This window comes from Bombyx mandarina, chromosome 05, assembly GCF_030267445.1.
Source record: "Bombyx mandarina strain Sakado chromosome 05, ASM3026744v2".
In the NCBI taxonomy this organism is placed as follows: Eukaryota; Metazoa; Arthropoda; class Insecta; order Lepidoptera; family Bombycidae; genus Bombyx; species Bombyx mandarina.
In genome coordinates, this window is record NC_143212.1 from 4070535 (window position 1) to 4095306 (window position 24772).

General features: G+C 40.3%; 1 protein-coding gene across 6 annotated transcripts in view; it reads left to right on the forward strand.

Annotated features, from left to right (window-relative positions):
* The window catches only part of Obsc (Obscurin), a 125004-nt gene that overhangs the window by 89617 nt on the left and 10615 nt on the right, over window positions 1-24772 (forward strand). For all 6 annotated transcript variants that reach the window (XM_028178321.2, XM_089727321.1, XM_089727320.1 and 3 more), the window contains 15 exons: window positions 845-1071; window positions 1807-1982; window positions 6007-6185; window positions 6497-6622; window positions 7076-7209; window positions 8070-8215; window positions 8741-8919; window positions 10579-10775; window positions 12441-12599; window positions 13192-13436; window positions 14894-15019; window positions 20472-20647; window positions 21083-21270; window positions 22188-22684; window positions 23946-24183. In XM_028178321.2, the coding sequence (XP_028034122.2) occupies window positions 845-1071; window positions 1807-1982; window positions 6007-6185; window positions 6497-6622; window positions 7076-7209; window positions 8070-8215; window positions 8741-8919; window positions 10579-10775; window positions 12441-12599; window positions 13192-13436; window positions 14894-15019; window positions 20472-20647; window positions 21083-21270; window positions 22188-22684; window positions 23946-24183 (2993 nt within the window). The remainder of the gene's footprint in view (window positions 1-844; window positions 1072-1806; window positions 1983-6006; window positions 6186-6496; window positions 6623-7075; window positions 7210-8069; window positions 8216-8740; window positions 8920-10578; window positions 10776-12440; window positions 12600-13191; window positions 13437-14893; window positions 15020-20471; window positions 20648-21082; window positions 21271-22187; window positions 22685-23945; window positions 24184-24772) is intronic.

Sequence of the window (24772 nt, forward strand, 5' to 3'; positions counted from 1 at the left end):
ATTGTAGCATCCAACAATTGGGTTTATTTCTAATATTTTTTCATTATCTTACGTACGTAGATGTTAGTTTACATCTTTGGACATCGTTTTCGTCTGCTTCAAAATGAACATTACTGGTGGTAGGACCTCGTGTGAGTCCGCGCGTGTAGGTACCACCACCCTGCCTATTTCTGCCGTGAAGCAGTAATGCGTTTCGGTTTGAAGGGTGGGCAGCCGTTGTAACTATACTGAGACCTTAGAACTTATATCTCAAGGTAGGTGGCGCATTTACGTCGTAGATGTCTATGGGCTCTAGTAACCACTTAATACCAGGTGGGCTGTGAGCTCGTCCACCCATCTAAGTAATAAAAAAAAAAATAAAAAAACTTGAAAATTTGCCCACGCATTAAGAATTGAATATACTTTTTTAATCTTCGTTTCGCTAATATCTTGACGTTACGTGCAGATCATGACTCCAGAGCATTCTTTTTGACTTTAACGCCTTCACACATCAACCATCATGAATGACCAGTTAAAGATCATCAATAATTGATCGCAGTTTTAGATATCCTCATTAAAAGGGTAAGTACGGGGAAGATAACTGGTAGTAGGACCTCTTGTGAGTCTGCGCGAGTAGGTACCACCACCCTGCCTATTTCTGCCGTGAAGTAGTAATGCGTTTCGGTTTGAAGGGCGGGGCAGCCGTTGTAACTATACTTGAGACCTTAGAACTGAGATCTCAAGGTGGGTGGCGCATTTACGTCGTAGATGTCTATGGGCTCCAGTGACCACTTAACACCGGGTGGGCTGTGAGCTCTCCTACCCATCTAAGCAATAAAAGTGGGACTGCCTTTTTGCTCCACAGCCGGCGAGCCAATCTTCACTAAGCCTTTGCAGAAGCAAACGGTGAAAGACTACGACGATTGCACGTTGAAAGTGCGCTGCGATGGGGAACCGAAGCCGGAGGTAAAGTGGTACGTGAACGGCAAGGAGATAACCAACGATGACCGTCACACCGTCACCACGGAAGTCGGTGGTCAAGTTGACAGCGAATTGGACATCAAGCACTTCAATAGTGACGATGCTGGAAAGGTAATGACGGTGTAAGATTTTCTCTTGAATTTGTAAAATGAAGTCGTCGTAGCCTAAAGGATAAGACGTCCGGTGCATGCTTATCTAGCGATGCCCGTAGTTCGAATCCCGCAGGCGGGTACCAATTTTTCTAATGACATACGTACTTAACAAATGTTCACGATTGACTTCCCCGGTGAAAGAATAATAACATCTTGTAGTAAAGGTCAAACCCGCAAAATTATAATTTGCGTAATTACTGGTGGTAGGACCTCTTTTAAGCTCACTCGGGTAGGTACCACTACCCTGCCTATTTCTGCCTATTTTCTGTTGTTAATATATACGGACTCCGGTAACCACTTACCATCAGGTGGTGCTTGAGTTCGTTCAAGAGCTTTAGAAAAAAAAATGTCTATAGCATATCCCGTAATTTAATACTCAAATAATCACGTACCTAAATAATCTCTATCTATACTAATATATAAATCTACAGTGGTTTTTACGGATGTTCCGTTATAACTACTGAACCATGCATCCGATTGTCTTGAAACTTGGTATCCATGTCGAAAATAAATACATGTACTTAATGGATAGGCTAATAGTTATATGAGTATTGGACTCCCTAATAATAATGACAATAAATAATAATGTTAATTTTAAATGCCCCGCGAAGCGGACAGTACGGCTAGTGTTACTGTATAATTACTATTAATCAACTTTCATTAATTCTTGTTAATATTTATTAATTACCTTTAGTACAAGGTTCGCGCATTGAACTTGGCCGGTGAGGCGTCTTGCGAAGCTCAGATAACGTTAGCGCAGCTAGCCCCAGGGTTCACACACCGTCTGGAGAGGCAAAAGGACATTGACGAAGGGGAACCCCTCGAGCTGAAGGCTAAGATCGACGGCAGTCCTACTCCAACTGCCACTTGGTACGTATTACGTACACAGCTTAAAAATACACAGCATATACTATTCCTTTCGACGTTGTAATATTGGTGTTAATTTATGAAATTAATTCGATGTACTTTGCCAGAGCGAGCTTGACAAACTTATGATATCTAGCCTGTGTCGTTGGAACCAAAAACATAACGGACCTGATGTAAACTTCTTAGTTGAAATTATTAGCCATAAGTTGACGTCATTGTCAATCTGTTTTATTCGTTATTTGTCAATGTACCTAATGTAAGTCGTCGTGGCCGTAAGTTTTGAAGTCGTCGTGGCCTAACGGATAAGACGTCCGGTGCATTCGTGTTGAGCGATGCACCGGTGTTCGAATCCCGCAGGCGGGTACCAATTTTTCTAATGAAATACGTACTCAACAAATGTTCGCGATTGATTTCCACGGTGAAGGAATAACATCGTGTAATAAAAATGAAACCCGCAAAATTATAATTTGCGTAATTACTGGTGGTAGGACCTCTTGTGAGTCCGCACGGGTAGGTACCACCACCCTGCCTATTTCTGCCGTGAAGCAGTAATGCGTTTCGGTTTGAAGGGTGGGGCAGCCGTTGTAACTATAATTGAGACCTTAGAACTTATATCTCAAGGTGGGTGGCGCATTTACGTTGTAGATGTCTATGGGCTCCAGTAACCACTTAACACCAGGTGGGCTGTGAGCTCGTCCACTCATCTAAGCAATAAAAAAAAATAAAAAAAAAAAAAAAATGTAATCAAAGCAAATTTTACTGTTAATTTTAGCTTATTAAAACCTTATATTCAGTAAAGGTTTTCTCTTATTACAATTTAATAAGCTAATTAAATAAAAAAATGGATAGATATCTCCGCCCTGAAAGGTTTGATATCGACCCGTCAGATAGCTCTAGTACGAGAGCTTGGATACATTGGCGTAAAACTTTCGAAAACTTCATTTTCGTGCAGAAGCCGGCCGTTTCAGAAACAGATGCAAAAATGGGACAGCATAAAGTTTCAACTTTTGGTAAACCATATATCACCAAATATCTACACATACATAAGCGAAGCTACGAACTACGAAGAAGCGATCACAATACTGCAAAAACTGTATGTAAAACCAAAAAATCTGATTTTTGCTAGACACATGTTAGCAACAAGGAAACAACGTCCAGAAGAAAGTATTGACACATATTTACAAGCTTTGAAACTACTTTCTAAAGATTGTGATTTTGTGGCTGTTGATGCAGAAACAAACAAAAACGATAGCGTACGTGATGCTTTCATATCCGGTATATCATCGCATAAAATCAGACAAAGGCTTTTAGAAAACTTAACTTTAACACTTGATCAAGCTTACAACCAAGCACTATCTCTAGAAACTGCAGAGATCAACTCTCAAAACTTCAATACTGTCTCTTTAAATGCTGTTGCTCCAAAAGAACCAACATTAGTCTCTTCGAAATCACAAACTCTGCACAACGAGACCTGCTCTTCTGTTAATACTCCTCGACGACAAAAATGTTTCTTTTGTGGGGGTCAAATACATCCTCGTAAGAACTGCCCTGCATTTGAAAAGACTTGTCAGCTCTGCAACAAGAAGGGGCACTTTGCCACTGTTTGTAGAAGCTCTTCTAAATCTACAAATTCTGTGGTAGTAGGTACTGAAGATCTTTCCGCTTGTATCACAGCAGCGTCACCTTCTTCATTACGTAAAGCTACTGTACCCGCTTATATTCGGGGAATAAGAGCAGAAGCACTTCTCGACACCGGCAGCTCCATCAGTTTTATAAATGACAACTTTGCAAGACTATGCGGGTTAAAAAGAAAATCCTGTAATCAGACTATTTCTATGGCCTCTCTTAATTATACTTCACAAGTAGAAGGTCAAACTTGGCAAACCTTGAAAATCGGAAATCATAGATATGATAATGTGAATCTTCTTATCGTGAAAAATCTTTGTGCTGATATAATTATCGGCCATGACGTCCTCGAAGAACATTCATCGCTAGAGTTCTCTTTCGGTGGGCCAAAACATCCACTTCAAGTATGTAACGTAGCTGAAGCATCAGTACCAGCTGTACCGCTTTTTGCGAATGTATCTCCCAACTGCAAACCTATTGCTATAAAGTCTCGAAGGCACAACAAAGAGGATAGTGAATTTATTAAAGAAGAAATCAGAAATCTTATAGCAGAGGGCGTGATTGAAGAAAGTAAATCACCGTGGAGGGCCCAAGTACTAATAACAAAAAGCGAAACTCATAAAAAACGCCTTGTAATTGATTACTCTCAGACAATTAATCGTTACACAGAACTCGACGCGTATCCTTTACCAAACATTGAGGACTTAGTTTCGAAAGTGGCAAAGAATATATTTTTCAGCCTAATAGACCTAAAAAACGCGTACCATCAAGTACCTATACTACCCGAAGAAAGGAAATTTACCGCTTTTGAAGCACTGGGAAATTTGTACCAGTTCAGGCGTATTCCTTTTGGAGTAACAAATGGTGTTTCGAGCTTCCAACGAACAATCGATTGGATTATAAGAAAAGAGAAGCTTCAAAACACATATGCGTATCTTGATGATATAACTATTTCTGGCCGTACTCTTGAAGAACACGATCATAACTTAGAAAGTTTTATGAATGCCGTAAAGAAATACGGTTTAACACTGAGTATACAAAAATGCAAATTTTCTCAAAAGTCAATTAATATTCTAGGCTATAATATTCAAAACCACATAATTAAACCTGACAATGAGCGACTCAAGCCACTGATTAATTTACCTCCACCAAGCGATTTACCGACCTTAAGAAGGACACTCGGCATGTTCGCACATTATTCTAAGTGGATTCCAAAATTTTCTGAACGGATCCACTCACTTGCTAATACGACGATTTTTCCACTCACAAGCGAGCAAATTAAATGTTTCGAAAGTTTGAAACATGATATCGCAAAGTCTTCTATACATGCAATTGATGAAAATATACCTTTTACAGTGGAAACTGACGCTTCCGATCATTCCATTGCAGCAGTACTTACGCAAAATTCTAGACCAGTGGCGTTTTTCTCAAGAACGTTAAATTCAAGCGAACAAAAACATTCCGCCATTGAAAAAGAAGCGTACGCCATTGTGGAATCATTGAAGAAATGGAGACATTTCCTTATTGGTAGACACTTTAAGTTGGTAACTGACCAACGCTCGGTTTCTTTTATGTTTAACATGAAACATTCAAGTAAGATAAAGAATGAAAAAATTCAAAGATGGCGACTGGAACTTGCTGCTTTCAAATACGATATTATATACAGACCGGGGAAAGAGAACTATGCTGCTGATGCACTATCCCGAGTTTGTGCCACTGTAGAAACACGTACTGCAAAACTTTTCTCGCTGCATGAGGCTCTTTGTCATCCAGGGGTAACAAGAATGTTTCACTGGGTTCGCTCTAAAAACCTTCCCTATTCTATTGAAGAAGTCAGAACAATGACAAAATCTTGTCGAACCTGCTCTGAAATAAAACCTAGATTCTTCCGAAATACCTTTGATGACCAGAGGAAACTTGTTAAAGCGACGGCTGCTTTTGAACGCCTTAGCATAGATTTTAAAGGACCAGTTCCAACAAATAATAATAACAAATTCATACTTACCGTGATTGACGAATTTTCACGTTTCCCGTTTGCATTCCCATGCTCAGATGTAAGCTCGAAAACAGTGATTAAACATCTTAACAACTTGTTTATGATATTTGGCATGCCTTCTTATGTTCATTCAGATCGCGGAACAGCATTTCTTTCTGCTGAAGTACAGGAATTTTTACATGTTCGAGGTATTGCCACTAGTAGAACTACAGCTTATAACCCTCAAGGTAACGGTCAAGTAGAAAAATTGAATTCTACTCTTTGGAGAACGATTCTTTTGGCGCTGAAGACGAAGAATCTTTCGGTAGAAAATTGGGAACAAGTATTACCACAAGCCTTACATGATGTAGACGCGACGTAAAGGAATTCCTGAGTATATTAATGATGTTATTTCCGGACTTGCAGGTACAAAGACGGCGTTCCGATTCCCGTGGACGACGATCACGTGAAGCAGTCAGCTCTGGCCGAGGGCTGGGTCAAACTGAACATCGCCGAAGTGACCCCCTCCGACTGCGGAGCGTATAAACTGGTCATATCCAACCCTAACGGCGACAACTCGGCTTTGTGTGCAGTCGCTGTTAATCGTGAGTACTTACTTTAGCAATATTCAAAACTTTAGATAGGGCTGGCAAAACACAATTTTATATATTTTAAATTTAAAAGGAGAATGCGGTATCTGTGTACTAATATGTATATGGTAACTCAATTCTTAAGAGGTTATCAGTCGGATTTCACGTTACGTTCTTTTTATGTTCATAGTATTTCAAAATATTTGTATACTTTCAGGGCCCAAGCTATAATATATTCTCCTATGTTAATAAAATCCAATTTGTCTTTGCTCATGAAAGAATCACCAGTCTGACTATTTTTATTTAATCAAATCTTATTTATACAGCCACACCAAGGAAGCCATCGTTCAGCCAAGAGCTAGAAGACGTAAAGGCAGTAGTGGGCCAGCCACTGAAACTAGAAGCCAGAGTGATGGCCTTCCCAGCGCCAGAGGTCAAGTGGTTCAAGGACGGTATGTAATCTAGTCTCAAGGTTTTCAAGATCTAACGAAACCATTTGATGGTTGATAATAAATTGCTGCGGAAAAATGACCTCTATATACACACTGCAAGCAGCGTAACGGTTTGAACCCTGTCCCCGATATTAAGTCGCATATGATTATCCGATAGATTATCTCAAAGAAATTAACCTGCAAAAATTTTTAATTTTCATCTTTGCTAGTAGTAAGCCCACATGGTTGGGTATTATCGTCGCACTTCTGTCACGAAGGAGTCATGACTTACGGTCTTGAAGTATAGGACTACCATTATACTATATAATCAACAATTCAACCTCATATCTCGAGTTAGGTGGAAGCCTACGAGTTCTGCCAATCACTCAACACTGAATGGACCAAGAACTCGTCCCAATGCAGATACAAAACAATTTTTTACAATATCCCTTCACGCGTCACGTCATTCTTCAGGCTTGCCGGTGCGTCCATCACAGGCGATCAACTTCATCAACCAGCCGGGCGGAGTCGTCGGTCTCAGCATCGACAACTGCAAACCGGAAGACGCCGGAGTCTACTCACTCACCGTCACCAACAAACTCGGAGAGGTTTTATATCCAACTTGAAATACATTTGTTTCGATTTAAATATCCGATGCATCGTGTGGAAATTTAAGGTTACCTCTACGGTCCATCGAAAAATATCCACAATTAGAGCTGAAGAAAGAAACTAACTAGCTTGCCTATTTATCGCATATTATTCTATTCCATATTTAATTTACTTCTATGAAAAAAAAACGTTAAGTAACATCCCTAATTATAACTCTTATCTGATACACGAAGCTCGTAGTATCGTAGCTACAATCCTGTAGTACAGCGTAGCGACGCTACGTACTACGACGTAGCGGTGCAGCGCGTAATATTGCTACGTACAGAAATATAAAGTAAATTACATTTTACCAAATAATTGAAGCCATGAGTGTGGATCAAGGGGATATGATACAATTTATTAATTTTGAGAAAACGGGCAACAAGCTTCTGATAGTTGTGTTTTTACAAAAATAGTCTTTAAACTCAGAGTTTTAAGGTCTAATATAGTCTAATAAGGTCCTTCATTGAATGTAAAAACTCAAAAATCTTAAAAGTGGTACTTAACCCCTTCATCCACTCATGTCTTCAATTTACCATTTACATTAGTGCACACTTGTAAGATTATTGCACATTGTGTGATGCAGCGCCTTATCTAACAAAATACCACACTATCCTGAGGGGATGTAGAAACTATGTCCAAAAAAATACAGCTTATAATGAATATAAATCGCAGTTAATTTATTTCCTACAGTGATTCTTGTTCATCTGATGGTTGTCTGAAAGAGTACGCTCTTAGTGATAAGACTGCCTATTACTTTTTTGCATTTTTGTTTAGTTTGATGTATAATAAAGCATATTCTGTCTCTCTCTCTAAACAGGTCGGTTCAAAGGCGAACGTTGACGTAACTCAAAAGGAGCGGAAACCAGCCTTCATAGCAGAACTACAACCTACCAAGGTCATTGAAGGATTCCCGGTCAGAATGGAGGTCAAGGTGCTTGGACATCCGCCACCTACTATCAAATGGTAAGACTTAACGAATTAATAAAAATTCATAATCAATTAATTGACAAAAAATTATGTGTATCTGTGTCAACTAGTGGTCGCCCGGTAGTCGAAATTCGACTATAATTAATTAAAATTATAAGTTTGTACACTATTATGATTCTATTTTTAAAGACTATTATACTTCTATAATCACAAATTTCTCCAAGACTACACTATAGAAAAATATTAATAAAGACAAACAATATTTAATCTATTCTCAATTTGACAACAGACTTTAAGAACAAAGGTTTGACAATAAATAAATAGTACGCGTGCGTGTGTGCGTCAAATACATGGTAGTGTGTGTAATGTTTTTTTATTGATGTAATGTATTTTTAGGCATAATTAAAAAAAATATTAGCATTCTGCACTCCTTCTCTATATTCTCTATAAGTGTGGACAATTTCATACTCCTCCGTCCGCGCAATTTTCGTAAAAAGGGGTACGGAGTTTTTCCTTCACGTATTAATATATAGATAACGTATTTATTTACTGTAATTCTAGGACACTTGACGGTAAAGAGTTGATTCCGGACGGCGTCCGTATTCGTGTGGTGTCACAGCCAGACGGGACACACGCGCTGCTCATCGCGGCCGCTACGCCATCCGACGCTGGACGATACGGAGTCGTCGCCAACAATGACAAGGGCGAGACCAAGTCTGAAGCAGACCTGACCGTGTCTAGTGAGTATCTTACACCAATAAATAATGTTACGCACTCGGGCTCTGGACAAAGAAAACTTTCACCGAAGTACAAATTAAAACTCGATTTTACACTTTGTGCTTTACACTTACGGCCTGGCCACGGGGATCGGCGGTGCGAACGACGAAGCGGTGGATGAGGCGACCATTCGCGCAGCACCGTTTGCAGGCCACGGGTACTCACGTTCGCCGCCGCGACTAGCAAGGAAGTCCGACAGCGAAATGTCTATATCGAAATTATCTCGATATTGCTTACAAATTAATATTTTTTTGGTTCAGGACCTATTATTTGGAAAAGATTGTGAAGTACATGATTTGAATAAGAATCGGAGTACACCTATAGATGGAGAATTCCACAAGAAGTACGAGAAATACTTTGGGTGGCTAGACTTCCAAATAGCTGGTCTAGCTATATATATTTAGCTATATATATATATATATTTCAGCTATATATATTTTTTATTGCTTAGATGAGTGGATGAGCTCACAGCCCACCTTGTGTTAAGTGGTTACTGAAGCCCATAGACATCCACAACGTAAATGCGCCACCCACCTTGAGATATAAGTTCTAAGGTCTCAAGTATAGTTATAATGGCTGCCCCGCCCTTCAAACCGAAACGCATTACTACTTCACGGCAGAAATAGGCAGGGTGGTGGTACCTACCCGCGCGGACTCACAAGAGGTCCTACCACCAGTAATTACGCAAATTATAATTTTGAGGGTTTCATTTTTATTACACGATGTTATTCCTTCACCGTGGAAATCAATCGTGAACATTAAAATTTGTTAAGTACGTATTTCATTACAAAAACTGGTACCCGCCTGATATTCGACTACCGGTGCATCGCTCAACACGATTGCACCGGACGTATTATCCGTTAGGCCACGACGACTTTAAAAACATAAAATAAAAAATAAATAAAAAATATAAACATTTCGGCGTTCATTTTTCGCGGCGAAAACAACTAAACTCATTTAATCACTGCACTATTCGCCGCGACTACCGCTCGACTCCGTGGCTTGCACCGTCCTTATTCATGCATTTGTTTTGCTCGCCCGCCGCATCGTAAGTCGCCCGCGCGATTCGCTCGGTACATTCCGCCGGTCGCTTCGCCGGTCGCCGGTGCGCGTGGCTTGTTAGGTACATTTCTATGCGCTTATTTTAGTCGCTAGACGCTTCGCCGTTCGCACCGCGCGAATATTCGTATCGGCGAATGTCTCGTGGCCAGGCTGTTAAGGAACACTTACAATTCGCAATTCACTTCTTCCGCTGCTTTCGTGTCATCTCTGTAACGCTTTTATAATCGACAGGACAAGTCTACAGTTATCGAGAACATTCCCTGTAGGTACTACGTTCGTAGTACGTCGTAGGTACTAGTCGTTCGATATATGTTTTCGCTATTTGAAAATAAATGGCGTTAAACTTCTCGAGCGTTCTTGATATTACTAGTTTTTTTTTATCTTAGTTTCTGCTGTTTGATGATAGATGGCGGTACTGTTACCGGCGTAACAATAAGAATAGCTTTTTATTCATATAAAAGAAGATTCAAATAAAAATAGCCTTAATTTCTTCTGACAATAAAGGTCATTATAGAGAAACTAGTTACGTTTCCCTGATGTTCAATTGCATGTTGTACCAGGTCGCCAGGACGACTCGAACCCACAAGAGCGGCCGCAGTTCATCCACGGCCTCAGGGATGTGACGGCAGCGGAGGGACAGCCTCTCTCGGTGACCGCGCCCTTCGTCGGCAACCCTGTTCCCGAGGTCACGTGGACTAAGGACGGACAACCCTTGAGGCCGGACGAGAAGATCCTGCTCACGTGCGACGGAAAACGGGTGAGTTCTTCAAATAAAACTGAACTACAACATTGACATCGGAATGTTATCGGATCGTCTTATTAGCCTGTACTTCGTAATATAAATAAGGCTACTAATATCATTAATCTTTAACTAAATGTACATATTTATACATATACAATGTTACTTTACAGATTTTTTAATGCTTAAATAGGTGGTCGAACTCACGGCCCACCTGGTGTTAAGTTACTACCGGAGCCCATAGACATCTGCAATGTAAATGTCACCCAACTAGAGATATGAGTTCTAAGCTCTCAGTATAGTTACAACAGCTGCCCCACCCTTCAAACCGAAACGCTTCACGGTAGAAATAGGCAGGGTGGTGGTACCTACCCGTGCGGACTCACAAGACGTCCTACCACTAGTAATGTGTGTGAAGTTATTAATAAAGCGCTCAATCATAACCAAATTAATCAAAAAAATACCACAGGATAGTCCAGTTACTTAACTTACTTCTCCTAATTTACTATATCCAATGTAAGTCAGAGCTACTGACATTATTTTAATATCAATACGTGAAGCAAAAGCTTTGTATCCCTTTTTACTAAAATTGCGCGGACGGAGGAGTATGAAATTTTCCACACTTATAGAGCATATAGAGAAGCAGTGCACAATGCTAATATTTTTTTAAAATAATGCATAAAAGATATGTACATTAAATCAATAAAGAAAACATTACACACACTACATGCCATGTATTTGACGCAACACGCATGCATACTATTCAAAATTCAAAATCATTTATTTCAACTTAGATGTCAGTATGACACACTTGTTGAATGTCAAAATACAAATAACAATGTTAACTCTACCACCGGTTCCAAAAAAAGCCACAGTCCTGAGAAGAACCGGCGAAACAAACTCAGCGGGCTTTTTTTTTTTTGTTTTTTCTCAAATATTTCCTTTTTTTTAAATAAATAGAAATATTCACAATAAAAGAAAAAACAAGTCTAAAAAAATAATAATAATAATGAAAAATGAAAAGGCCAGGAGCGAGCGCCTCATTCCCACGTAGTGCCATCTAGTAAATAATCCTTAACTTTATAATATGCCTTGTTGCACAAACGTTCCTTAACAGTTTTCTTAAATCTATGAACAGGTAGTAGTTGAACGTTTAGTGGGATCTTGTTGAAAAGCTGTACACCCAGTCCCCTAAAAGAGTTGCTTATTTTCTTAATTCGAGCCGCCGGCAACGCAAGCCTATGTTTGTTCCTAGTGTTCACATTGTGCAAATCGCAGACTCTGGGGAATTCTTCAATGTTTTTACGCACGTACAATAAATTTTCAAAAATGTATTGGGATATATGTGTGGGAAATATGTATTTATTGTCAAACTTTTGTTCTTGGCGTCTGTTGTCAAATTGAGAATAGAATAAATATTGTTTGTCTTTGTTAATATTTTTTATAGTATAGACTTGGCGAAATTTGTGATTAAAGAAGTATAAAATACAATCATAATAGTGTACAATTCCAAGTAACTATAGTCGAATTTCGACTACTGCGGGACCTCTAGTATAGATTAATTCATTTATTGATATTCATTGATTCATTGGATAGCTTCTCCAAGCATTGTTATCGATATTACAATATAAGAATATTGATGCAAACAAAAGTGAATTAATCTATTTACAATTTATTTTAAAGGTGGGTTTAGAAATAAACCCGGTGGAGTTGCCGGATGCGGGGGTGTACTCCGTGAAGCTGGTCAACCCTCTGGGCGAGGACAGCTCTGAAGGCAAGATCACTGTTAAGAAGGTTTACCAAGCACCCACCTTCTCCCAGCGGTTCACTGACCTGCAGCAGGTAATATATACCAGAAATATGTTCATCATTAATAAATGCAATATAAAAAAAGGTAAATTGTTAATAGGCTTAGAGGCTATGAATCTGCAGACAAACATACAAAGAAATTCTTACAAACACTTAGTATACGTATACTTAATTTGTTTGTCTGTACTTTTGTGCATATCAAACTCCAGATAGGCTGAGTAAATTATATTAGTAAATAATTTTTAATGATTACGAAATTTATCCATACTACCTGGAGCCACTGCGGTCATCCATAGTGCGTTTCCAGAGATCTTCTTTGCTACGTACCATCCGGCTATGGAATGAGCTCCCCTCCACGGTGTTTCCCGAGCGCTATGACATGTCCTTCTTCAAACGAGGCTTGTGGAGAGTATTAAGCGGTAGGCAGCGGCTTGGCTCTGCCCCTGGCATTGCTGAAGTCCATGGGCGACGGTAACCACTCACCAATCAGGTGGGCCGTATGCTCGTCTGCCAACAAGGGCAATAAAAAAAATTGTTGGCCCACATTTAGGTGTTTGCCTGGTTTATATAAGTTGTCAAATAATATAGATTATTCAATTACATAACATGTAAATACGTTTTACAGTTACCGACATTCGACGCCAAATTCCCTGCTCGCGTGTTCGGCATCCCCTTCCCCGACATCTCCTGGTACAAGGACGGGGTTCTCCTGAAGCACTCCGACAAATATAACATCAAACGCGACGGCGACGCTGCCTGTCTGTACGTCAGGGATATCGGACCGGACGACGCTGGAGTGTACAAGTGCGTCGCCAAGAACAGGGAGGGCGAAGCCGAGTGCCAGGCTAGTCTCGAAGTCGTTGATAAAATGTGAGTGTTTTGTTTATAATTATTTTTTAACGAATTACTACTAACTACTAATTACTACTACTACTAATTACTAATAACTATTCCTATATTTCTCGAAACTAAAAAAGAATGAGTTCTAGAATATTTTTTTATGTTTGGATGTTTGTTACTTAAACATGCAAAAATGATCGAACGAATCTAAATGAAATTATTTACAAAGATTTTCCTGGACTTTCTTTACCTGAACTGAAACACAGGATGCCCTTTGTCCTAGTTAGTCACACAACCGATTTATTAATCTACTGATAGCGTGTGGACCAGATGGTAATATAAATAATTCTTTATTATAAACTAGCTGACCCGACAGACTTCGTAGTGCCTCAATTTATAAATAAAAGACCTAAACTTTTGTATAAAATAAACTTAAAACAAACAAAAACACATCAAAGGAAAACAAAATTATTATTTTTATTTAATTCCGAGCATTTCATATTTATCTACCTTTTAAACCTTCCCTGGACTTCCACAAATAATTTAAAACCAAAATTAGCCCAATCGGTCCAGCCGTTCTCGAGTTTTAGCAAGACTAACGAACAGCAATTCATTTTTATTAGAGATAGATTGAACGCCCGTGAAACCGCGGGGCGCGTCTAGTTTGAGGATTATGCAGTCTTGCACAGAACACACTGACGTTTGTGCACTATAATCTTTCCATTGGTTTTAAATGGATAACGGTAATAACTGTCCACGTTTTATTAAGTATTCGGTAGTTACCGGATCCCACCACGACATGAGGCCAATGAAGAAGATAGAGATATTATTTACCGGGATGACGGTGCTCACTCCGTGCGAAATCATTACATGCGAACCGCTAGGAACGACACAACAATATTTTTCAATTTCTGAACTGATGGATTTTTAGGATTTGGGATATGAAAGCATAACATGAAAAATGTTGTCTGCAAAGTGAGTTAAGGCGGCTTATTGCCCAGACTTAGTTTATAAAAAGACTAGCGGCCCGCTCCGGCTCCGCTCGGGTCTTTAACAAAAATTTCAACGATATTTGAAGTTGTTTTATTTTTTTAAATAAAAGAACACTTACTGTGGCATAGCTATAATAATTAGATATATGCTGTCGCCACACTTTTTGTAAATAATAATGTGTTCTACAAAGTCGTAGTACATTATTTTATTCTATCATCAATAGTTTTCGCAGGGCACGCGATGTAAAGAATATTTTAGGAATTTTTTTTACACCTTGGTTTACATTATTGTAGTTTTAGTGAGAATCCCTAAATTTTGAAAAAAAAATATATAGCCTATGTCACTCGGGAATAGTATAGCTTCCAAACAGTGAAATAATTTTTAAAATCGGTTCAGTAGTTTTAGAGCCTATTCAATACAAACAAACAAACAAACAAATCTTTCCTCTTTATAATATTAGTATAAAAAACATGATATTATTTCGTTTACTCTAGCGCCAGGCAGCAGAAGGTGGAGCCTCCGTCGTTCCTGAAGAAGATCGGAGACATCGAGGTTCTCCGCGGCATGAGCGCCAAGTTCACCGCCTGCGCCACCGGCTCCCCAGAACCCGACGTGCAATGGTGTGATGCGTTTAAACATCCTGTTTAAATTATAGAATTTCTTTACTGGTGGTAGGACCTCTTGTGAGTCCGCGCGGGTAGGTACCACCACCCTGCCTATTTCTGCCGTGAAGCAGTAATGCGTTTCGGTTTTGAAGGGTACGGCAGCCTTTGTAACTATACTTGAGACCTTAGAACTTAGAACTAGAACTCTCAAGGTGGGAGGCGCATTTACTTTGTAGATGTCTATGGGCTCCAGTAACCGCTTAACACCAACTGGGCTGTGAGCTCGTCCACACATCTAGGCAATAAAAAAATAAAAAAATACATTACTAGCCGTACTCGCCCGCTTTGCTGGGCATTTAAAATTAACATTATTATTTATTGTCATTATTATTAGGGAGTCCAAAACTTGTATAAATATTAGCTTATCCATTAAGTATAGTAACCGGCAAACTTCTTGAGCAAATGACCTTGACTGCGCAGAACCGAATTTTAGATCACTTTGGTGGTGAGGGTGAGGCGCGACGGCAGGGGAAATCGTATCGAGCGCGTTATTGGTAGATCAGTCGAACCTTGCGTCCCGCACCGCGCCCTCATTCCGCTTGCTCCCAAAAGTACGCTTGCGTACAGTAAAAAGTCTGTCGTTATTAATTGGTACGTTATTTGTTATAATTGCTTGTTGATTTTGTTGCCATTGCTATATGTTGAGTGTTTGTTGATTTTTTATAAAAAATACACTATGCCGCGACAAACTGGTGTAGTATTCAAAAGAAAGGGTAGAAAAATTGTGTACGACGTATATTGCTTCATTATAAAACAGGGGAAGAATGATATGGAAAAAGTAAAACAGACTTCGGAAGCAAGAAAAACATCAGTGAGTACTGTTAGGTGCATTATTAACGAAGCTAAAGGCTCTGGCTTGCTCGCCGTGTTTCGGACTCCGGGTAAGAAAAGATTAGGGAAGAAGAAAGTTACTGGAATGGATAGTTTCGTTCAATCTGTTATAAAAAGATGTAATCATAATAACTACTTAACAAGCAGCGAAACTCCGTATCGTAGAAAGGCTTCGAAAAATTTAAAGAAGATATAAATTTTAATGGCTCGGAATGAAGCTTACGACGAATTATGAAAGAGCTAGGCTTCAGATGGAAAAAAAAACAGAAAGTAATCGGAAGCTGGTAATTGAAAAAAGTAACATTCGATTACTACGAATCGAATATCTTCAAAAAAGAATTAATTATAGACAAAAAAGAAGACCGAACCGACCGAGTTGTAAACTACACCGATGAGCCCTATGTCGACTCATCACGATGATAGCGACTCGGGTGATGAAAACAGTGATGATGATGATGGTCAAGATTATGATAACGAAAAAAAAAATACAAATACCAGCTTCGCTTCAACTGAACGAAGACCTGGCAACAGCTCTAGTTTTGACTTAATAGAAGGAATATCTATTTTACCCCAAGATTAAATTATTACAATTATTAACCTATATTTTTTGTTGATGTTCTAATAAATATATAAATAAATACATAATATGTTGATTTTAATAATTTAATAGCATTATGACGCAGAGTAAATAATGTTTTTGCACGTGAGTGTACCATGCGCGAACTTACCCCCACTACGTCGACAAATGCTCAAGAAGTTTGCCGGCTATTATACATGTATTTTCTACACGAATATAATAGCCGGCAAACTTCTTGAGCATTTGTTGACGTAGTGGGGGTAAGTTTGCGCATGGTACACTCACGTGCAAAAACATTATTTACTCTGCGTCATAATGCTATTAAATTATTAAAATCAACATATGTATTTATTTATATATTTATTATCCTCCTCCTCCTCCTCCTTCAGTCGATCGCTCATTGCTGAGCATCGTGATGCGCCCGCCTGTGACCTTTTTTTGTAATTTGTAGCCACTTATGTCGGTCTGTGGCACAGTGAAGTGCGTGGCTCAGTCTCATGTCCAGACACTCAGACACTTGGTCACTCCATCTTTTTCGGCTACGACCTCTGGATCGTCTTCCATCCACTTTACCCGTCACTATGAGTCTCTCCAGGTTGTCAGAGGGTTTTCTTGCTATATGACCAAAGTATTGGAGCACTCTATATAGACATTTGGTGGATAGCCTCTGGTCAACTTTTAGCTCGTTGAGGATGGAAGCGTTCGTCCGGAAAGCCGTCCAAGGGATGCGCAACATGCGCCGCCAGCACCACATCTCAAACGCGTCTATGCGTCGCCTGTCAGACTCTTTCAAGATCCAGGTCTCAGCCCCATACAAAAAGATTAAGAAAACGAGCGTCTCAACAATTTGCACTTTCGTTTTCTTGAGTATGTTTCGATCTCTCCATATTTTGTTTAGCTGGCTCATAGCGGATTTGGCCATTCCGATGCGTCGCCTTATTTCGGTTTCCGATCCACCTCTATTGGAAATAATCGAGCCGAGGTACACGAAAGTCTTGACGATGTCGTATTGGCCAAGAATATTATTCTCGTTAAGGGTGCCGTATTTATCCACGATCATGATCTTTGTTTTGGACTGGTTGATCTTTAGTCCCATTTCCTCGCTAACTATAACCAGACGTCGCAGCAGCTCCTCCATTTCCTCTTCTGATGACGCCACTAATGTGGTATCATCAGCGTATCGTAAGTTCGAGATCTTTACGCCCCCAACTGTGACGCCACCATCCCACTCCTCTAGGGTTTTGCGCATTATGTATTCGCCATAGATGTTAAAAAGTATGGGCGAGACGATGCAACCCTGGCGCACTCCTTTCTCAAATCGGAACTCTCTTGATTGTTCTGGGCCGATCCGTACCGATCCCCGTCCCGACAGGTACAGGGCTCTCATCAGCTGAATCAGATGCATGGGAACGCCCATGTCCTTAAGCACGTACCATAAATGCTTCCAACCAACGCAGTCAAAGGCTTTTTGGTAGTCGACGAAGCATAGAACGGCCGGGATGTTATACTCATAGCACTTTTCTATGATAAGCCTTACGTTGAGTATCTGTTCGCGAGTACCCTTTCCCTTAACAAATCCTGCTTGTTCTTGTGGAATTTGCCAGTCTAGGAAGTGTCTAAGCCTTGAGTTAATGACATGCAGCAGTACTTTGCTAGTGTGTGATATCAGGGCAATCGTTCTATAGTTGTCACACCTCCTGGTAGTGCCTTTTTTGTGTAATGGCAGTATCGCAGACTGAGTCCAATCCTTCGGCCATTCACAGCTTCGCCATATTGAGTTGCATAAGTCTACAAGTTTCGCAACTCCCTTCTCTCCGAGACCCTTCAAAACTTCGGCGGTAATATTATCGATGCCGACTGCCTTATTTGGTTTCAATTTTCCAATAGCGGCAGTTACTTCTGTGTATAGAATATCCGGCTCCAGCTCCATGTTGTGTATATTGCATCCTTCCAGAGGATCAGAACCATCCATAACGTGCTCAAGATGATACAAATCAGCGCAATATTCACTCCATCTCTCTGCAACTTTATCGATCTCCGTGATGATTTCCCCATCTCTATTCTCAATTGCCCACGACGATATTTATTATAACATCAACAAAAAATATAGGTTAATAATTATAATAATTTAATCTTGGGGTAAAATAGATATTCCTTCTATTAAGTCAAAACTAGAGCTGTTGCCAGGTCTTCGTTCAGTTGAAGCGAAGCTGGTATTTGTAATTTTTTTTCGTTATCATAATCTTGACCATTATCATCATCACTGTTTTCATCACCCGAGTCGCCATCATCGTGATAAGTCGACATAGGGCTCATCGGTGTAGTTTACGACTCGGTCGGTTCGATCTTCTTTTTTGTCTATAATTAATTATTTTTTGAAGATATTCGATTCGTAGTAATCGAATGTTACTTTTTTCAATTACCAGCTTCCGATTATTTTCTGTTTTTTTTTTTCCATCTGAAGCCTAGCTCTTTCATAATTCGTCGTAAACTTCATTCCGAGCCATTAAAATGTATATCTTCTTTAAAATTTTCGAAGCCTTTCTACGGTACGGAGTTTCGCTGCTTGTTATGTAGTTATTATGATTACATCTTTTTATAACAGATTGAACGAAACTATCCATTCCGGTAACTTTCTTCTTCCCTGATCTTTTCTTACCCGGAGTCCCAAGCACGATGAGCAAGCCAGAGCCTTTAGCTTCGTTAATAATGCACCTAACAGTACTCACTGATGTTTTTGTTGCTTCCGAAGTCTGTTTTACTTTTTCCATAATATCATTCTTCCCCTGTTTTATAATGAAGCAATATACGTCGTACACAATTTTTCTACCCTTTCTTTTGAATCCTACACCAGTTTGTCGCGGCATAGTGTATTTTTTATAAAAAATCAACAAACACTCAACAAATAGCAATGGCAACAAAGTCAACAAGCAATTATAACAAAATATAACTTAACGATTAATAACGATAGACTTTTCACTGTACGCAAGCGTACTTTTGGGAGCAAGCGGAATGCGGAATGCGGTGCGGGACGCAAGGTTCGACTGATCTACCAATAACGCGCTCGATACGATTTCCCCTGCCGTCGCGCCTCACCCTCACCACCAAAGTGATCTAAAATTCGGTTCTGCGCAGTCAAGGTCATTTGCTCACGATGTTTGCCGGTTACTATACCAAGTTTCAAGTCAATCGGATGCATGGTTGCAGTAGTTAAAACGGAACATCCATAAAAACCACTGAAGATTTATATATTAGTATAGATAAAATTTCCACTTCTCTTCAATACAATACTCAGAGGGCTCAATGCTTATTTGATGAGAAAATAAGTACGATGGGTTCGATAAGAAAATAAAGCGATGATCTTATCTTATCTAGAACAAATAGACACTGTTACAAAAAAATAAATAATAGTTTAAAAAAACAAACAAAATACGCTTTTATAGAAAATCCAACTAAAAAATAGAAAATAAATTTTAATAAATTTGAATTAAAAATAGTGAAAGAAAAACTGATTTTATTGTAAAAAAGCGTGGGGTACTTTTCAGGATATTATCAAAATAACTCTTCTACTCATATCTGTTCATAAAATATTTATAACTACTGATAGGTACCAAGCACCCCACGCTTTTTTACCATTTTTTTTTTCTTACACTATTTTCAATTCAAATTTATAAAATTTGATTTTTAATTTTTTAATTGGATTTTCTATAAAATCGTTTTTTGATAGTTTTTTTAAACTATCATTTATTTTTCATTTTTTGTTAAATTTCAATTTTTTCAGTTTTTGTCTTTTTCTATTTTTTTTAAATATTGAATTGTCATCGGTCCTTAATAAGTATACCAAGTTTCGAATTAATCCGACGTTTTGAAGGGGGTCAAAATAATGTTCAAAGATTGCGTTACAAACATACATACGTCTGAAGCTAATAAAAGCTTATTAAAAAAACAGCTTTAACAGTAAAAGTGAACAGTTAGTCACGGTATGATTGTTCTGGTAAGGTATCGCAACGACGAGAAGCTGTTCCCTTCAGACCGGATCCGCATGGACAAGGAGAGCACGGGGTTGCTGCGGCTGACCCTTAGCCGCGTGGAGCCCTGCGACGTGGGCACCTACCGCTGCACCCTCACCAACCCGCACGGGGAAGCCTCCTGCACAGCACAGCTCACCTACGACAGTAAGGGACAGCACCCCACTACGAACCGTCATGGACCTTCTGACCATTACGTGACCTTCAGTGCAGAAGCATTACAGCTATGCCATATTTTGTCAAGTTTATTTGGCATCCCAATTCCTTCATGATGAAAATTCAAAATCTTTATGGGACAGCCGTTGTAACTATACTGAGAACTTAGAACTTATATCTCAAGATGGGTGGCGCATTTATGTTGTAGTTGTCTATGGGCTCCAGTAACCACTTAACACCAGGTGGGCTGTGAGATCGTCCACCCTTCCAAGCAATAAAAAAAAAATTTTGTGTTTATATTACGAAGGTTGACACCCGCTTCGTTTGACTCGTGTCTGATGCTGTTCGATTAGAGAACGTCTCAAGTGCTCCAGCTCGGTCAATGACCGTCTGATAAACAAGTCAGTGATTGAGCGTTTCCACCAGGTATGGAGCCGCACGCAAGCAAACGTCCAATCTCGGACCAGTACTCTGACTTCGATAAGATGAAGAAGACCGGCATCCCCATGCCCCTTGCTGACCGGCCCATCATCTCGCGCATGACTGATAGGCACCTCACCTTATCCTGGAAGCCGTCCATCCCTCATGGACCTCGCTTCCCGGTCACATATCAGGTCACTATTTTCCATTTTAATAAAAGTTATAATGTAAACTAAGAAACTAATAACTTTTTTTTAAACTTATAATCAGATTTGTAGTCCACGACAAAGGCAATGTCTTCTACCAAGCAAGAGCGATTTCTTGGTAGATCGACGCGGCACGGCCCAATGTTTTTATTCGAGGCTTGTATATACTCAAACTAGACGACTTCATACTAGTTATCAATTACGCAAAATTAAAATATTTGCGGGTTTCATTTCATCATAAGACTTTACTGCTTCATCGTGGAAGTCATCCGCGATGTATTAAGTACCTATCACATTACAACAATATGTGAAGACCGGCACAGTCGCATCGCTTGATACAAATACCCGGGTGTCTTATCCTTTAAGTCACCACGACTTCAAATTTTAGTGAAATAAAAGGAACATTCAAAATATTACACTGAATTAGGGATTTGGATGATAAATCAAAGTCCCCATGATATAATACTTTATATTAGCGGCCCGCTCCGGCTCCGCTCGGGTCTTTAACAAAAATTTAAACGATAATCGACATTGTTTTATTTTTTTAAATAAAAGAACACTTATTGCGGCATAACTATAATAGTTAGACATATGCTGTCGCGACATTTTTTGTAAATAATAATGTGTTCTACAAAGTCGTAGTGCATTAGTTTATTCTATCATCAATAGTTTTCGCAGGGCACGCGATGTAAAGAATATTTTAGGTAATTTTTTTACACTGTGGGTTACATTATTGGAGTTTTAGTAAGGATCCCTAATTTTTTTCAAAAAACATTATAGCCTATGACACTCGGGAATAGTGTAGCTTCCAAACAGTGAAGGAATTTTTCAAATCGGTTTTTATAATATTAGTATAGATTATGTTGACTCTGACATGGTCTGACGAAGCATGTGTTGTCATGCAGGTGGAGATGTGTGAGGTCCCTGACGGCGACTGGTTCACCGCTCGCACGGGGCTGCGCTCGTGTGTGTGCGACATCCGCAACCTCGAGCCCTTCCGCGACTACAAGTTCCGCATCCGCGTCGAAAACAAATACGGGGTCAGCGATCCCTCGCCCTTCGCCATCACGCACCGCGCCAAGCTGGAGCCCGACCCTCCGAAGTTCGTCCCCTACCTAGAGCCTGGCATCGACTTCCGCCCGGAGACCTCGCCTTACTTCCCTAGGGACTTCGATATCGAGCGTCCGCCCCATGACGGGTACGCTCAGGCTCCTCGCTTCCTGCGTCAGGAGCATGACTCGCAGTACGGGGTCAAGGGACACAATGTCAACCTGTTCTGGTTCGTCTACGGCTACCCGAAGCCCAAGATGACGTACTTCTTCAATGATGAACCGATCGAAATAGGCGGCAGATACGACTGGAGTTACACGAGGAACGGCCAAGCCACGCTGTTCATCAATAAGTAAGTCGCGTTAACTATTTACCACTTTACTAATGGCAGGTCAAATTGTGAGCCCGAACTAGTGAGCACCACTATCCTGCCTATTTCAACAATGGAGGTAGTCACTCAAGGCTTCAATTAAAACTTTCATTTCATGTCTCAGTGTAGGTAGTGGTATTCACGTTGTAATGTTCATAGGCTTAGCTAAGTATTGTTACGCCGATAAGAGTAACGCCATCTATCGCCGCATAGCCGAACGAATATCGAAGAGTCTAGTAACGTCTAGACCACCACCCGCCTAGACTAGTATCGCCAACGCCATCTATTGTCAGATAGCGGAAATGACAGTACTCGAAATGTGTGGAATATTCTCGATAATTCTAGTGATTTAGTAACGGCTATAAATAAAAGCGTTGCAGAAACGCTTTAGTCAGTAATCGGAACTACTTGAAGCGAAACAGCGAACGGATTACCTGCAGCGAAGCGGAAGAAGTGAATTGAGAATTTTAAAGTGTTTGTGAAGTGTTCTAAGTGCTAATACAGTATTAACTTGTAATTCCGAAGAATTTAGTAACAGTATTTATTACCAGATGGTTCGCGAGCTCATTCACTCGTCGATTAAATAAATAAATTTATTATGTCACTCACGGATCGCTTGGAGCCTCTGGGTCTGCGGAGGGACTTCGGTTCCCTCTGTATTTTGTACCGCATGTTCCATGGGGAGTGCTCTGAGGAATTGTTCGAGATGATACCAACGTCTCGTTTTTACCATCGCACCGCCCGCCACCGGAGTAGAGTTCATCCATACTACCTGGAGCCACTGCGGTCATCCATAGCGCGTTTCCAGAGATCTTTTTTGCCACGTACCATCCGGCTATGGAATGAGCTCCCCTCCACGGTGTTTCCCGAGCGCTATGACATGTCCTTCTTCAAACGAGGCTTGTGGAGAGTATTAAGCGGTAGGCAGCGGCTTGGCTCTGCCCTTGGCATTGCTGAAGTCCATGGGCGACGGTAACCACTCACCATCAGGTTTTTTTATTTTTATTGCTTAGCTGTGTGGACGAGCTCACAGCCCACCTGATGTTAAGTGGTTACTGGAGCCCATAGACATCTACAACGTAAATGCGCCACACACCTTGAGATATAGTTCTAAGGTCAGGTGGGCCGTGTGCTCGTCTGCCTACAAAGTCAATAAAAAATAATAAATAAAATGTCAAAATGGGCTCCGGTAACCATATCTGTTAATTTAAGTTTGTAAAAAAAATTGTACCCGTTTCTCCAGGATGCTGGAACGTGATGCTGGCTGGTACGAAGCCGTCGCCACCAACGAGCACGGTCAGGCTCGACAGCGAGTCCGGCTGGAATTAGCAGAGTATCCCACCTTCATACGCAGACCTGAGGAGACCGTGGTGCTGCAGAGGAGGACCGTCCGGCTGGAGGCCAGAGTCACGGGAGTGCCGTACCCTGATATTAAATGGTACAAGGATTGGCAGCCATTGGCACCAAGCTCCAGGATCAAGGTGCGAAATCATATATTGAATAAATAGTAAAAAAAACATGTTTTTATCTGATTTATATAAAACTTTTTTTTTATTGCTTAGATGGGTGGACGAGCTCACAGCCCACCTGGTGTTAAGTGGTTACTGGAGCCTATAGACATCTACAACGTAAATGTGCCACCCACCTTGAAATATAAGTTCCAAGATCTCAGTATACTTACAACGGCTGCCCCACCCTTCAGACCGAAACGCGTGGACTCACAAGAGGTCCTACCACCAGTAATTACGCAAGTTATAATTTTGCGGGTTTGATTTTTATTACACAATGATGAACAACTGAACAATGATTTACTAGTGGTAGGACGTCTTGTGACTCCGTAAGGGTAGGTACCACCACCCTGCCTATTTCTGCCGTGAAGCAGTAGTGCGTTTCAGTTTGAAGGATGTGGCAGCCGTTGTACTATGCTGAGACCTCAGAACTCGTGTTTCAAGGTAAGTGGCGGCATTTATGTTTTAGATGTCTATGGGCTCCGGTAACCACTTAACATCAAGTGGACCGTAAGCTAGTCCACCCACCAAAATAAAAAAAGGATATACTTACACAAAGTGT